This window comes from Triticum urartu, chromosome 2A, assembly GCF_056163025.1.
Source record: "Triticum urartu cultivar PI428250 chromosome 2A, HENAU_Tu73, whole genome shotgun sequence".
Taxonomy (NCBI): Eukaryota; Viridiplantae; Streptophyta; class Magnoliopsida; order Poales; family Poaceae; genus Triticum; species Triticum urartu.
Window position 1 is genome coordinate 43,316,162 of NC_141874.1, and position 15,411 is coordinate 43,331,572.

The window sequence follows — 15,411 nt, forward strand, 5'->3', positions numbered from 1 at the left end:
CGGACAGATGCTGGAGAGACTTGCGGTGTAGGAGGCCGGCGCGGTGGAGTGGTGTGAGATGCGGCAGTCCTTTGCGAGAGATGATGAAGGAGAGGTGGAAGGAAACCCTACAATGCAAAACCCATTGCTTCTTTCTGCTCCTGATCGAGAGATATATTGTTGTAGACAATATCGAAGGTGGAAATCACGGGAAGTATACTTCCATAGCGTGAGGATTGGGATATGGAAGGTGGAAATCACGGGAAGTATACTTCCATAGCGTTATCTCAGGACCCACACTTTCCTTTAATTTATCTGAGGCCCAATGTTTTTCCTTTTTTGCTTTGATTTATCTCAGGCCCAATGCTTTTCTTTTTCTTTTTTTATTCACCACGCATACAGAATTAATGGAGTTATTTTCGTAATACATTTTAATACAAAAATATTGGTTTCAGCTCATCGGAACGTATCTTTGATTTTTTGTGTGTCTTCTCTTACCTTTTTATATACAGATACAGAAGGTTTAGTTCAGTGGCTGTGCTGGACAGGAGGGGCCAGGGAAGTGCTTTAAGTTGTTCCAAGAGATGTGAGCCTGATAAAACGATGACATAGCAGATTTCCACTGTGGTGTGTTTCGTACTTAAGTTTTATTATTATATTATTGCTGATCACGTGTAAAATAAAATTTTGCAATGAGAAGATACACGCTAGTTATTTCAGCCAGCTTAAATTTTTCTGGTAAAACAAACTTTTGTCCTGGACGTATGTTCAATATAGTAGTAATAATGCTTGACATTATCAAGAAGCAAGTCCTGTACAATATATTATTAACAGCAATGATGTGTGTTCTTCAGAATTATATGCATCAACAGTTGCATACCCAAATTAGTTACATTAAAACATAACCCATTCGGTTAATTATCAGAACATGGAAATCTGATGGCCCAAAAGTGGAGCACAATCTTAGCTGATGCTGAACTATAGGCTAAACAGCAAGTGAATAGCAAAAGCTAATAACTATGATAGATTGTTGATGTTATTAGGACTGTATCATTTTAACTTTGGGTGCCTCTCTTCATGTGCTGACTCCTTTCTTTATCCTCTTTCTCACGGAGTACCTCGACACTCAATTTGTCCTCTGCCTCTTCCTGGCATGAATGTCTATTCAACCTTTTTTCCATGCAGTGTTTCTCACCTGACAAACTTGAAAACCTGAAATATTGCAATACATCATCACATTAGCACATTATACTCATAGAAAAATATTTTGCATGGAAGCTCAAAAACAACACAGTAGCATACATTTTGCTCTTATCATCTGAAAAAAGGTGTAGGCACTATCATTATGTATGCCTACTCCATCTGATTATTACATATCATGTGTGTACCCCATCTGGTCATTACATACATATCAGGGGGGGTCAGATGGAGAAGCAGAGCTCTCACCTTTTGCTCGATCGAAGAAGATACCCTTGTGTTCATCCACCTTACCTCCTCTTCTGCTGCTTATTCTCCTTCGCTAAACCTGCAAATAAAAATAAATAATGTTAGATCCACAAGTAGTTACAAATAAAATAACAAGGTGCAAATAAATGCCGGAATAGCGCACCTGCCTCATCTCCCCAAAACATCTCTATAGACAATGTTCTTGGTGCTTTTCCCAGATTTATCAACCTCGTTGTTTGGCTTGGCCAAAATCCGCATCGTCTCTCTGGACACTCCCCTTGACAATGCAACATATAGCTGACCATGTGAGAATACTGGCTCGGGAAGGTAAATACCGACATTTGGGATAGTCTGACCCTGCGCCTTGTTAATTGTCATCGCAAAACTCAGGCGAATGGGGAACTGTTTCCTCTTAAGTTTGAAAGGAAGTGAGATGTCCTCCGAGGGCGACATAGGGATCCTAGGTATGAAGACCCTCTTTCCAGCATGCTGACCACCAACAATCTCTGCGTCAATTGCATTATCCTGGAAGGCTCTAATCATAAGTCGCGTCCCATTGCATAGGCCATTATGAGGGTCGAGGTTCCGGAGCAGAATGACTGGGCAGTTAACCTTTAATCTCAACACATGCGGGGGCAAGCCATTTGGTGTGATCGAGTTTAGAAAATCAATCGTGTAATTATTCTGCAAGTCATCCTCGATGTAGTCGAAGCTATGGTATAACTTTTCTGAGCCTGGAAACCTGGAGATCATCTTGTCATTCAGGTCATCGACATGATCGTTCTTGGTGGAAAGAATAGCACGTGTGCTCATATACTCTCTCAATCTAGCATTGGCATGCAACGATGGGAAGACATTGTCGATGAGTGTGTTAATAGCTTTCTCATCCTCGGTATAGCCGATCACAATGTCGTCAGGGAGACGCACATAGTCGTCGCCAATTGTCTCTTCTGTTCCATTGCCGATCCCTAGGAGGTATTCAGAGAACCAAGGATCAGCCTGTGCTCGCATATTGCGCGTGAGGCGTATCTTCCGGGTCTTCTCCCACAGATAGGATCTTAGAAGTGTAGCATCTGTGATCTGTGCTCTTGTCCCACGTGTCACAACGGGGAGGACCTGCCTGAAATCCCCACCAAAGACGACAACCTTTCCCCCAAATGGCAAAGAACAGTCCATTATGTCCTGCAGGGATCTATCAAGCGTCTCAACTGCTTGACGTTTTTTCATAGCGACCTCGTCCCAAATTATCAAGGAGGCTTGTTTAAGCAACTCCGCTATACCACTATGCTTTGTGAAACTACACATGCTGTTGTCAGTGAGCTTGATTGGAATTTTGAACCTGGAGTGCGCAGTCCGTCCTCCGGGCATTATCGACGCCGCTATACCTGATGTAGCAGTTGCAATCGCTATCTGGCCCATCGAACGCACCTTTGCAAGCAATGCCTTGTACAAGTATGTCTTGCCGGTGCCTCCTGGACCATCAACAAAGAATATCTGGCTTTTGTGTTTCATCACATGATCCATTATTTCATTGAAACCAGCCAGCTGCTCATTGTTCAAACTGCTAAATAAATCTAGGTGTTCTTTGTCCACGCTGATTTGCCTCTCCTCTATTACCTCTTTGTACTCACCGTCAGAAGAACCATCGTGCTCAAACAAATCCGGAAGTCCATAGCTTGTAATATCTTTTCCCATGGATTGCAACATATCCCTGATATCTCTGAGGACCATCTGCTCAAGTGTTGCCTCATTGGATTGATTACGACGGTAATCCTCAGACATTGATGCCAGGTGTTTGTCCCACAGCTGCCGGATTTCTGTTGCCTCGCAAAACACCAGTATAGTTGCAAATAACCGTCTTAGGGCAGAAGGCATCTGAAATGTGGCTGCCTCCGTCATGCAATTATCAAGAGTCCTGTCGTGCTCAATGAGGCCTAAGTGCTCACATGCTTCCCTGAAGGAACTGCATGGCTTGCCATTTACTGTTTTTAAATCATCAAATGAAGTGGCACCTCGGACATGACTTAGGAGCACACGCAAGTAGTACCTCTCTCCTTCAGCAGGGTGTGCATGCACAAGTCTTCCAATCTATGATCTCTTATTTCTTCTATTCTGCCACTTCTTATTTCCAGGTATCCATCTATAATGTTCTGGAAACTCTCTGTACAACCATTTTCGTGCAGTTGGAAACTTCCGGTTCATCTCAAAGTATTCTGTAAGCATGGACTTTGAAGAAGATGGTCGAGCTACAACATCTGCAAGATTCTCACATGCTTTAAATGCAACTGTATGCATATTTGGCAAATGAAGCTGGAGTTGTAGCACAGATGGACTGACACCAAACATTTTAAAACCAAAAATCCTGTAAATAGCCTCTGGAGGAGATACATATCGTGCATCCCTATATTGTCGGATTTCATTGATGATTCCACCATCATTGATGATATCCTGCTCGAATGCAAAGGATGTACGATCATGACCTTTGTAGATGTACTTGAACAAGTACTTGACTGCCTTGATGCTCGAGCATGCTTCCACATTAATGTGGCAGTTGTATCGCATAAGTAGTGAAGGGTTGTAAGGGACCACCCACCTATTGTCCAAATCTGCTCCTCTGATCCTAATTCGACGCCCATCGTCCCTCCGCCTATAGATGGGATATGAGTCTTTCCCTTGTTGTGTGGCATCACAAAAATCTCGCGGGTAATGAAACTAACACTGACCATCAATCATGCAAGGGCAACTTTTTTTCAACTCGCCACATGGTCCATGCAGCATGTGTTTGACGACCAGTTCATGTAGAACGGGGTGTTTCTCTTTGTCCGGTATCTCTGCACATATCACTCGATCATAGTCATCTGGTGTCGATAACTTGCTTTTTGCTTTCATGATTAGAAGTATATGCTCATGCGGGAGACCTCGCTTCTGGAACTCAGTTACATGTACATACGCTGCTACTTCTCCGAAATGCTTACCCTTAGTTAGTAAGGCCATCATATCTCGCTGTTTAGCCTTGTATACTCTTGCCACCAGGTCTGGACGGTCCTGCGGCAGTTGTCCAGGCAACAACTTATCGGTTATCTCCTCCCAATATGGGTTGCACGTCATCGTGATAAAATAATCCGGTTTACCCCACCGCTGCACTATTGCCATAGCATCCAAGAACCTCCGTTGCATGTTGCGATCACCACCAGGAAATGTACGTGGAAGCACAATTCTTTTGCCAATTCGATCTCCGCGTGACTCGCCGACAACGACGGTGTCAACAAGACCCTATAATAGCATAGAACGTTATAGAAATTCATGGAACGTCCATAATGTCATTGCATTATGATGTATTAAAATAAACACAAGAACAATACCTGGTAGAGGTCGGCGCGTATAACCTTTTGATTTTCCGGCTTTGAGTACCAATCAAGCCGCATAGTTTCAATCTTGATATACATGTCAACAGCCCACTGTTGGAAAAGGCGGTGACCGAACAAGATGATGTTAAAAAGCTTCCTCCTGACTTGCAGCTTGAAGCAGTAGTACTCCCTTGCACTAACAAATTTTCTGGATTGTTTTGCATTGACCTCATTGTCACCAAATTCGTCATCTGGGTTATCCTCATTGTCATCTACAAGTTTGAGATCAATATCAATATGGTGGGTGGACTTGTAATCATCAACAATATTCATAATGATCGACAACATAATAATTGAAGAATAAGTGATTAATACCCGAAGGTAAATCAGTGCCATGGGCGTCATGCGGTGTAAAATTCCCATCTTGTTCTATTTCTCTAATGAAGTTCCCATCTGATATATATGACAGATGTATATGAAAACACAAGTTTTGAGCATCATTGTGGAAAAAATAAAGTATATAAATTAATAGTTCACATCATACCTGTATATAATTCAGGGGCTTGGTTTCCTTGTGGTGCATGATTAACGGCTTCATGCACTGCCAAATTACCATCTTCTTTTCTTTCTTTAATCAAGTCTTCAACTGATACATAAAAGCTGTCATCATCATTCACAAATAGCTTGCATATAAAATAAAAGTGAACATCATACCTATATGTTCGACAGAGGCTTGGTTTCCTTGCAATGCAGGAGTATGTAATGAATTTTGGTTCGTGTCATCTGGTGGCCGAATATATGGCATGCAACGATTCCAGCCAGTCTCTCCACGTGGGAAAAATAGTGGATATGACAATGGGTCGTAGCACCCATAGTATGCTCTAATATACAGTGGCCGGTTTCCTGTTTTTCCATGCACAACAACACTCCTGTCAAAGCAATTTTGTGGGTCACTCCCTTCAACCCATATGGCTGCCACTTGGGAAGTCGTTGGGGCATTGTACCTTCGCTGATCTAACTTGATATCCGTGTTTAGTGAGATTCTATACTCATGAAGATTCGGAACAGACCCTAGGCTCTTCAAAACTTGCGCATAAGGGTTATGCTGTAGTATTCTCAGAATCTTCCGTATGAGGTCTATATTAAGATCTGGAGACCTATTAGCCCTGTGTAACAAGTTTTGATATGTATCATAAATATAGAGTTGCAAATGCCGAGGGCCATTATCAGCCGGCACCAGATTGTCAAGAGCGTGGTACAGCCCACCACATGCACGGAATGTATATATGCCAGTTCCTGCCGCAGTGCTTACTCGACGATCAAGGGTGACGCCTAGACTTGTGAATGAGAAGTGCGAGTTCAAATGCCGTATATGTTCTCTGAAGTACTTAGCGTCCTCATCATCTTGACTTGTAAACAACCGTTTCAACTCTTCTGGAACATCTGGAGTAAACAAATCGACTTTTCCTTTTCTGCAACAAAATGCTGGCCCCTCGAATGGAAACCGCAACGCCCCACAGTGGCGACAGTCCGCAACCTTTCTTAGGACATGGTGCCTTGTAGGTAGGTTTCGGTATATGAAGTCATCGGTATTTTCTACGGGTACTTCTCGGATAGGATGGTGTCCAATTTGGTACGATTCAAAAGCAACATCTAGCACAGGACAACACATGTATTTTATCAGTAAATACCCATAACATGTGCATTTTAGATTGCTAAATTAGAAAATACGCAATGCACATACCTTGATCCATAAAAATTCTAGCTTCTTCATCAGGCTCATGGTATGCAGCTTCTCCATTATGCAATGGCTCCAAGCAGTCTAGTAGGGAATATATTGGTCATACAGAAATGACTCAAATTTATGTATGATGACCTTTATGTGTGTATGATAGTATATTATACAATATACCTTGTAAATTGTCTAGTTCAACAACAGGTTCAAAAATCCCATATGGATCATCTTTCTGGTCATTGCACACTATGAAAAATCATAAGATTAGTAGAGCATAAGCATGCTGGATCTTCAAAATCCCATATCATTAGTAGTGTTATTAGTACCTAGTGGATCCAGTTGCACAGGCCGGATCGTATCATATTCTGGCGTATTTTGAAGTTGGTTGGATCCGCTAAAAGGTTGTATACCTGAAGAAACAATCGAAAATCAGGGAGTTTTTTATCAAATATACACTTTGGGCACCCCAATCATAACTATACGGACGAACTAACCAGCATGCTCAGTTGTGCAATCTGGCTCACGTATTATGCTCATTTGTGGTACCTGAACTCCAGAAATTTGGGTGGGAGGTCCTGCATGTACAATTAATTTTTGCACAGAAGATGAGTACAATCAGAATGGTGGCTGGACCGGAAGGCAAAGCCAGTTAAATATACCTCGTGCAATATCTCTGAGGAGGCTTTGCATTTTATGTACTTGAGGCCTAACAATAGTTCCTTTTGAGCTTCCTGCTATTAGTTGTCTCTGATACGCATCATTCCTGTGCAACCAATTGGATTCATCATCGTAGGTTAAATAATTTTCCTTGTCGTGAGGGATTTGTTCATGAGACGAAATTTGTATATTTGACAAGCCTGCCATAAAATTGCAGCACCACATGAGTACCCAGTTGTTCTGGCATATTCGATGAGGTGTGAACATGCAATCAATATTTCATGGTACACCCGAACCTGTCAATTTATGTAGCTGGGTGACATTGGATTGTCCTGTAGGTGGTGTTTGCGACACAGTGTTATCATCGTTGAGGCCAGTAGTAATCTTTCTCTTTTCACGGGATAGGCGTTGTCGTTTTAATATCTCATCCCTATTTTGTGCATACCGCTCCCTGTCCCTTTGCCTCCTCAACTCCTTAGGGTCTGCATATATGTGTAATAAAGTTAATTAGTATGAACACATAGGGCTATATATAATTTGTTGATCAGCATTACCGATGTACATGGGCACCGGTGTATCTGTTTCATTTTCTTGTTCATTGACATCGCCATCCACACCGGTCATTTCTATATCACTATAGGCTTGATGTTGTCTCTCAAAGACACCATCCATGTTCTGTGAATACTGTTTCCCAACCAGTTGGCTCTGCAGTTCGTTAGGGTCCATATCTATGACATATTGTTGTTAGTTTGGTACATGCATGTCATAAGTTTTGTGACCAATACAGAAGAATGCATTGTAAGGGAAATTCTACCTCGGGCCAACTGCTGGGGTGTATGAGGTACATTTTGATCGACATTAAGCAGTGTTGTTGAAGCCTGTTTCTTCTCACGGGCCTCACGCCGTCTTTGAAGGATATCATCTTTATTGCGTGCATAGTACTCTCTGTTCCTCTGCCTCTTCAATTCTTTGGGGTCTGCATAAGTACATATCGCAAGTTAGGATATAAGTACATACCGCAAGTTAGGATATAAGCACCAACAAATACAGTATGACATTTTAGGAAAAGGCTGACGATAATTACCCAATAGTCGGTTGTTACTTAGATCCTGAAATGGGGTGCGCACTCCCGCACTCTTGGGAGATGACATACCCTTGGCCTACATATGAATATTGTTATCATAAAAAATTGGGAAGTTGATAATGTGCTTCATCAAAGCTGTATTTACGTTATTAATAGGAAATTGTAATGACAGGTCCCCTTGCAGGACCACTCTCAGTGGTTGGCCCTCCTGTTCAGTTCCACGGTGACAGAAGGCAGAAGATGATATTGGCCCTGCTGTTGAGCCGCAAACATAGAATGTTGCTTTGGCAGGTACAGAATTTGTGAGTTATTGGTGCGGAAATTAACTTCTATTCTTTATCCTGACGTATCTACTTGGGACAATGAAGTTATATTTTTTATCCCCATAGCTAGATGTAATCTAAATTATGAATGGCTATTTTAGTTCACACCAGGTCTAGGACATAGGATGCATGTATCAGTTAGGCTGGAAATCGCTACAGATGTGTAGTATTGTGATGTGCACATGTGTATATTTTAGAACTATATATATTCTGAAAATTACAATTCCGAGTATTGCTGCAACAGGTCAAAGGAAGAAGCAGGCCACGGAAGAAGTTTAGACTAAAGTGGAGAGAAGAATTTTACAGCTGCGTATATCCGGCTGGCTGCGACGGGCAGGGCGGGCTGTACCAGTGGGGATCTCCCGACAGGATGCCACGCTGCGAGGGCAGGGTCCTGGGCGTTCCGTGGCGTCGCTGCCCTGGCGACCTTGCTGGGCGTTCCGTGGCGTCGCTGCCCTGGCGACCTTGCTGGGCGTTCCGTGGCGTCGCTGCCCTGGCGACCTCGGGGAAGGATGCGACGCTGCTCGCGGACAGTCTCCACGTTGCTCGGCAACAATGGCGATGACGTTGGCGATGGTGCGACGATGCGATGACGAATTAATTTTGTTTCCTTATTTTACCAGGAGAACAGCGTGGTGCGATGGTGCGATCACGAATTAATTTTGTTTCCTTATTTACCAGGAGAACAGCATGATTGTAGGGGGTGGATGGGGGGTGCTGGAGGTGGAGCATGGTCAGTCAAGGGTATTTCCTAAGTCCACACCGTACAGGCAGCAAATGAATGATGGCTGTTAGATTTAGATGTGCGGGTATAATTGTATGGTGCTGATTGTTCCGTGCGTTTTGTGGGACAAATTGCCGGGTGTACTTAGCGAAGTTCTTGTTTGCTTGTTTATTAGTAGTAGAGATATGGTTCAAACCTCGTTCGCATACATATGTGTTGCTAACTAGGCATGTCAGCATGGCGCAGGGCCCACTTGCAGTGACGTGACTACTTGCAAAGCATACTCTATGTGGCAATCGGGTCCCACCGTGTGGCTGTCAAGGCTCCCACTAATTTTGATTTATTTTATTTTCAAAAGGTTACTGCTCCCGAAAATTACTCCTCCAAGATTTGTGTTTGTGTCTCTCTACATGTGGTGGGGGCAGTGGGGAGGATAACGCTGTGCCTGTGAAGATGCACCCTACGTCTGTATAAGTAGCGCGCCAAGTTGGCCACACAGATACCACGCACTGTCCGATGACGTGTACCCATCCACCTGCCGCCTAATACATGGATAGATAGGCGGCGAAACACCGACCAACACATAATGGTCGCACATTGATAGTATAGGGGATCGTAGCAGTCCTCAGTCTGATGAGATCACCTATTAAGGGATAGACTCATCAGCACCAAACAAGCTACAACATATGGGGATCCTAATGCAAGATGCTCACCTACCAAACGTAGTCGACCTGACAAACCACTTGGACGATACCAAGTCACTCGAACGAGCCAAGTACACTAGGTCATTTGGACGGAGTTCATCAATGTACGAATACACCAAACACTCGAAGGCACGAAGTACAACATGCAGAGAAGGCACCTGGGGCGTTGTGCAATTTAATAGAATTAGCATTACTAACTTTATTGCATCAATTACCTCTTATAGTGGATCTAATAATTAGACATCTTTAAACACACTGGTAGAAAAAGGGCCTGTTGTCCCGGTTCGTAAGGGCCTTTAGTCGCGGTTCCTGAACCGGGACTAAAGTGTCAGTACTAATGCCCTGTCCCATTAGTCCCGATTCAATCCAGAACCGGGACTGATGGGCCTCCACGTGGCCTGTGCGCGGAGCCCAAGCAGGAGACCCTTTGGTCCCGGTTGGTGGCACCAACCGGGACCAATAGGCATCCATGCGTCAGCATTTCTGTAGCTGGGTTTTTTGTTTTTTTGAAAGGGGGGGGTTGGGGGTTTTGGGGGGTTAATTTAGGTGTTTCATATATTGTGTTAGCTAGCTATAATTAATAGAGAGAAGTGTCATCTCTTATGTCCGTACTTGGTCGACGCTACGTACTATACATACGTATAGAAAGGACTAGACACGCTAGCTAGCTAGTAAGCAAACAAAGGAAACAGAATATTGTCATGAACATATATGCATACAGAGAGAAGTGATATCGACCACCTCTCCTTCTCCGAGAGATTGGTCGAACAACAAGTTCTCGTATATCTATCGGACACTACCGGCTACATATATATACAACAATTATCTCTTACAAATATAATCATACAGACTCATGGTCCACATAGTATTCTCCGTCTTCAGCGATCACGTGGTCAAGAAAGAATGCCGCCAATTCCTCTTGAATTGCTCGCATGCGAGCTGGTGCTAGGAGTTCATCCCGCTTCCGAAACATCTAATTTGAAGAAGGGGGTCAATACATATATATATGAATGAATGAAACTCAATACAAATGATGGTAATAAAATAAAATTGTGAATGTTGTTATTTACGTACTTCATATTGTTCGTCAGAGTACCCGCTCCGCTCACAGGTCGTGTGGCGGATGGACTTGCAGACGTAGTATCCACAGAAATCATTTCCTTGTTCCTGCCACAACCACTTTACAAGAAATAGAGGTCAATCAAACTGATAAGCAAGAATGCTAAATGGTATTGATGAAACTAGCGCTTGAATCACTAGGAGATGCGCGGAACATGCTACTATAGTACTTACTTTCGGGTGTCTAAATTCCAGCTCCTTCAGCAGTCCCGGAACTTTTCTGGTGAATTTTCTCCAAACCCTGCCGGACAAAGAAAACAATTACTTGATATCAGGAAATGAACAAAGTTGCTGATATGGTGGATAATGATCGATTTAACTTACTTCTTGAGGATTTCAGTTATGTCCGCATACTCCTGGGGATCTTTTCGTTTAGAGTCCAAGACAGTTACTACTCCCTGCTCAAGCCTAATCTCTAGGAGAATATAGTGGAAACTGCACACGCATGCATAACTCATCAATTACATTACTATAACCTGGACTAATATATAAGGGAAACCGAATATGCACAAGACAGTAACACTCACTTGAAGTTGTAAGGAAAGAGTATTATATCTTTGTTTTCATTTTTTTGAATGATCGTAGCAAGTTGGCCTCGGTATCTCTGGGACGATATTCAACCTCAGTTGCATCTATGAGATATGTGTTAACGAACCCAATATCACCGATTTGTCTTTTCTTCAATTCAGCGATCTTCATTCTGCATAATATAGTGAGGATAATTATAAATACATGCAATGAAAGAGATGAGCTATATAGAGAGACTTAATGACAGAAGTAGTAGTACTTACAGACAGTAGCAGGTGATCGTTGTTTTATCGAGGGCCAATTGATTGAAAAACTGATAGAACTCCTCAAATGGAATAGGCAACAGTTCAATTCCAACGAGGTCATGCTCCGGTTTAACTCTCGCATACAAAGTACTCCTCCCCCCAGACTCTCTGCAGATTTTCAAGTACCAATCATGTAATCTTCGCATCATCGTTGTTAAAGATTTTTCATCTTTGACGAGAGGCTTCCCTTACTCGTATCTGTGTATCTGCACCTCCATGGGATCATAATGTACATCGTCGGGCAGGTAATCGTCAACATTGCCATAACCGGGCACCATCCTCGGATCGACGATGTCGCTAGGCACCTTGAGGGGGGGCACGATTGCTTCGCTTGTTCACCGAGCTGGGCAATTTGTTTCCCAGCTGCTCGTCGTTCTTTCAGCCTTTGATCACTGACTGTACTTCCCGACCGCTCCGCTTCGGCCCATGTCTTTGCAATAATGCGCTCATAGTTGCCTTTCGGCGGAGACTTGGGTGGTTTTGCCAGGGCAGCCAAAGTGCGCTTCACTTTCACCGGATCTACCTTCTCCTCCGGAGGTGGATGTCTCTTTGCTCTCAACCCTTGAAACCAGTCATCCACTTCGGTTCGCGCGATCTTCGCGTTCTCCTCTGGGGTCCTCTCGTATGGTAACTTCTGTGGACTCTTCAGAGAAGGACCGAATCTGTATGTCCTCCCGACTCTGGTTGTACTGCTAGACACCGGCCGAGCAGATGAAGCGGTTGTCTTCTTTACTTGCTTACGAGGCGGAGGAGAAGGACTACGACGCGCCGGAGCAGCTGTTGGAGCGGCAGCGGGTCTCTTCCGCCCTTGCTGACGAGGCGGAGAAGGAGGAGGCTGGCTGCTCGGGCGCGCCGGCGCAGGCGGAGTGCCGCCACGCGCCGGAGAAGGAGCCGGCCGAGGGCCCTGATCGTCACTCGCCGGAGGAGGAGGCGGTGGAGGAGGCGGAGTGCCCTGACTCGCCGGAGGAGGAGGAGGAGGAGGCGGAGGCGTCCAGTTCGGAAGGTTGATGAGCTCCTTCCGCCATAGGCATGGAGTCTTCAGAGCAGACCCCAGCTGAGTCTCCCCTTCACCGGTAGGGTGGTCAAGCTGGAGGTCCTCAAATCCCTCCGTTATTTCATCCACCATCACCCTAGCATATCCTTCTGGAATCGGCCGGCAGTGAAAAGTTGCGCCGGGTTCAGTAGGATAAACAGAGCCAACAGCCGACCTTCAAATTCATCCATTGCGTCATAAGGTGGCAATTTTGAGACTCCGTGATAGCATCCACGGGATAGCTGGCAGGAGCCATCAAGGCATGCTTCGGCTGAAGCAGCTCGGTGGAAGCCACGCTGCTTCTGCGCTGAGATGGCGGGGTAGCTTCGGGGGAAGCTTCGGCAGTACGTTTGCTGCGATTTGCTTCTCGTTCCTCTATCGCGTCTACCCTTGCTTGCAGCGCCTGCATTTGGGTCTGCTGCACTTTTTTCCTCCTCTCATGGGATTTGTAACCGCCTGCGTCCGGAAACCCAACCTTCCACGGAATGGAGCCTGGCGTGCCTCGTGTCCGTCCAGGGTGCTCAGGATTCCTGAGGGCCATTGTGAGCTCGTCGTTCTCTCTGTCTGGAAAGAACTTCCCTTGCTGCGCTACTTCGGTATACTGCTTAAGCTTCCTGACTGGTAGGTCTATTTGATCGTTCGTCCAAATGCACTTCCCTGTTACAGGGTCCAAGGTTCCGCCAGCCCCGAAGAACCAAGTCCGACAACGGTCTAGCCAGCTAATTGTCTCTGGTTCGATCCCTTTATCAACCAGATCATTCTCAGTCTTGGCCCACTTAGGCCGGGCTACGAGGTAGCCACCTGACCCCGTGCGATGGTGAAGCATCTTCTACGCACCATTTTGCTTGTTTGTCGCCGACATCTTCTTACTCTTTTCCGATGTCTTGTGGGCCACAAATGCGGGCCAGTGATCTCTGATCTTCTCATATCTGCCCTTGAATTCTGGTGTCTCATTATTTTCGACAAACTTATTCAGCTCTTTCTTCCACCTCCTGAATAGTTCTGCCATCCTCTTAAGAGCAAAAGACTTGATTAATTGCTCTTTAACTGGGTTCTCTGGATTATCCTCTGGCGGTAGGGTGAAATTTGACTTCAGCTCAGTCCAAAGATCATTTTTCTGCATATCATTGACATAAGACACCTCAGGGTCTTCTGTAGCCGGCTTAAACCATTGCTAGATGCTTATCGGGATCTTGTCCCTAACCAGAACCCCGCACTGAGCAACAAATGCGCTCTTTGTCTGGAGGGGTTCAATCGGTTGGCCGTCGGGCGCGATTGCTATGATCTCAAACTTTTCATCCGAGCTCAACTTTTTCTTTGGGCCTCGTCTCTTTACCGAAGTTGTGCTCGATCTGGAGGGCTAGAAAAAAGAACAAAGACTTAATTAATATGTGTACATACCAAAACAATGAATGCATCAATCAGCTAGTCAGCACAGGCTTAACTAATATATATACCTGGCCGGACTCGGTTCGGTCACCGGAGCCGTCATCACGGTCTCCTTCTTGCACCGGCATTGGGTCACCGGAGCTGTCCTCATGTTCTTATTCTTGCACCGGCATTAGGTCACCGTAGCCAGCTTCTTCACCCTCTCCTTCCAGACCATCGGTGTCGTTGAGAAACAACAAGATGGCATCACTTCCTTCTGCGATTATGTCCCTCAACAACGCTTCTTTTGCTTTGTCTCGGGCGGTGTCCATAGTTTCTACAAATATTTACAACATGGCAATTATTATTCAAACATGACAGATGGATATATTAGTGCCAAACGTAGAACTAGCTACCTAATCATAGTAAGGAATCATATATATTAATTAGTGGCCTCGACGCCCCCCCCCCCCACGTGTTGAAGCTATCGGGAGGGGGTATATATCGACAACGACGACACTACATCTATATGTCCCTCGACGACCCTCGTTCCCCATAAAAAAAGAGGAAGAAGAAGAAGAAAAAAGAGGAGAAGAAAGAATAGAGGAGAAGAACTCCTCTATTCTTTCTTCTCCTCTATTTTTTCTTCTTCCTCTTCTTTTTTTATCCTCTTCTTCCTCTCGTGTTCGAGAGGATCGCCGAGGGGTCGGAAGGTTGCCTAGTGTCAAAGGATTCAACAAAACCATGTCTTCATCATTAGGCGAAAGTAACAGGTGCATGATGGTACGAAGCTCTCCAAAGTTATTTTGGAACGGAGTCCTAGATAGGATAATTCGCTTTTTGGTACAAAGTTCAGCAAGAACCTTCCAAATATCGTGATTTGGAAGGCCTTTGCTGAAATTCATACAAAATGGCAAATTATCCTATCCGGGACACCATTCGAGGACTTCGTCATGCCCTGGTTACTTCCGGCTAATGATGAAGCCATGGATTTCTTCAATACTTTGACACTACGAAACCTCTCTCGACCCCTCGGCGATCCTCGACCCCTGGAACCCT

General features: G+C 44.6%; 1 protein-coding gene and 1 long non-coding RNA gene across 2 annotated transcripts; one reads left to right on the top strand and one right to left on the bottom strand.

Moving 5' to 3' along the window:
- Positions 1 to 225: 225 nt before the first annotated feature.
- On the top strand, positions 226 to 9,053 carry LOC147983467 (uncharacterized). Its single transcript, XR_015614971.1, has 3 exons — positions 226 to 606; positions 8,421 to 8,539; positions 8,816 to 9,053. It is a non-coding gene; the product is annotated as an uncharacterized LOC147983467 (long non-coding RNA).
- LOC147983468 (uncharacterized) lies at positions 1,594 to 3,300 on the bottom strand. The gene has a single exon (XM_087545652.1). The coding sequence runs from the start codon at positions 3,298 to 3,300 to the stop codon at positions 1,594 to 1,596; it is 1,707 nt and encodes a 568-aa protein (XP_087401778.1).
- Positions 9,054 to 15,411: the final 6,358 nt, after the last annotated feature.

What these genes read in the sequence shown, in the direction of transcription:
- LOC147983468 (XM_087545652.1), bottom strand. Translation starts at nt 3,300, where the DNA reads ATGCCTTCTGCCCTAAGACGGTTATTTGCAACTATACTGGTGTTTTGC.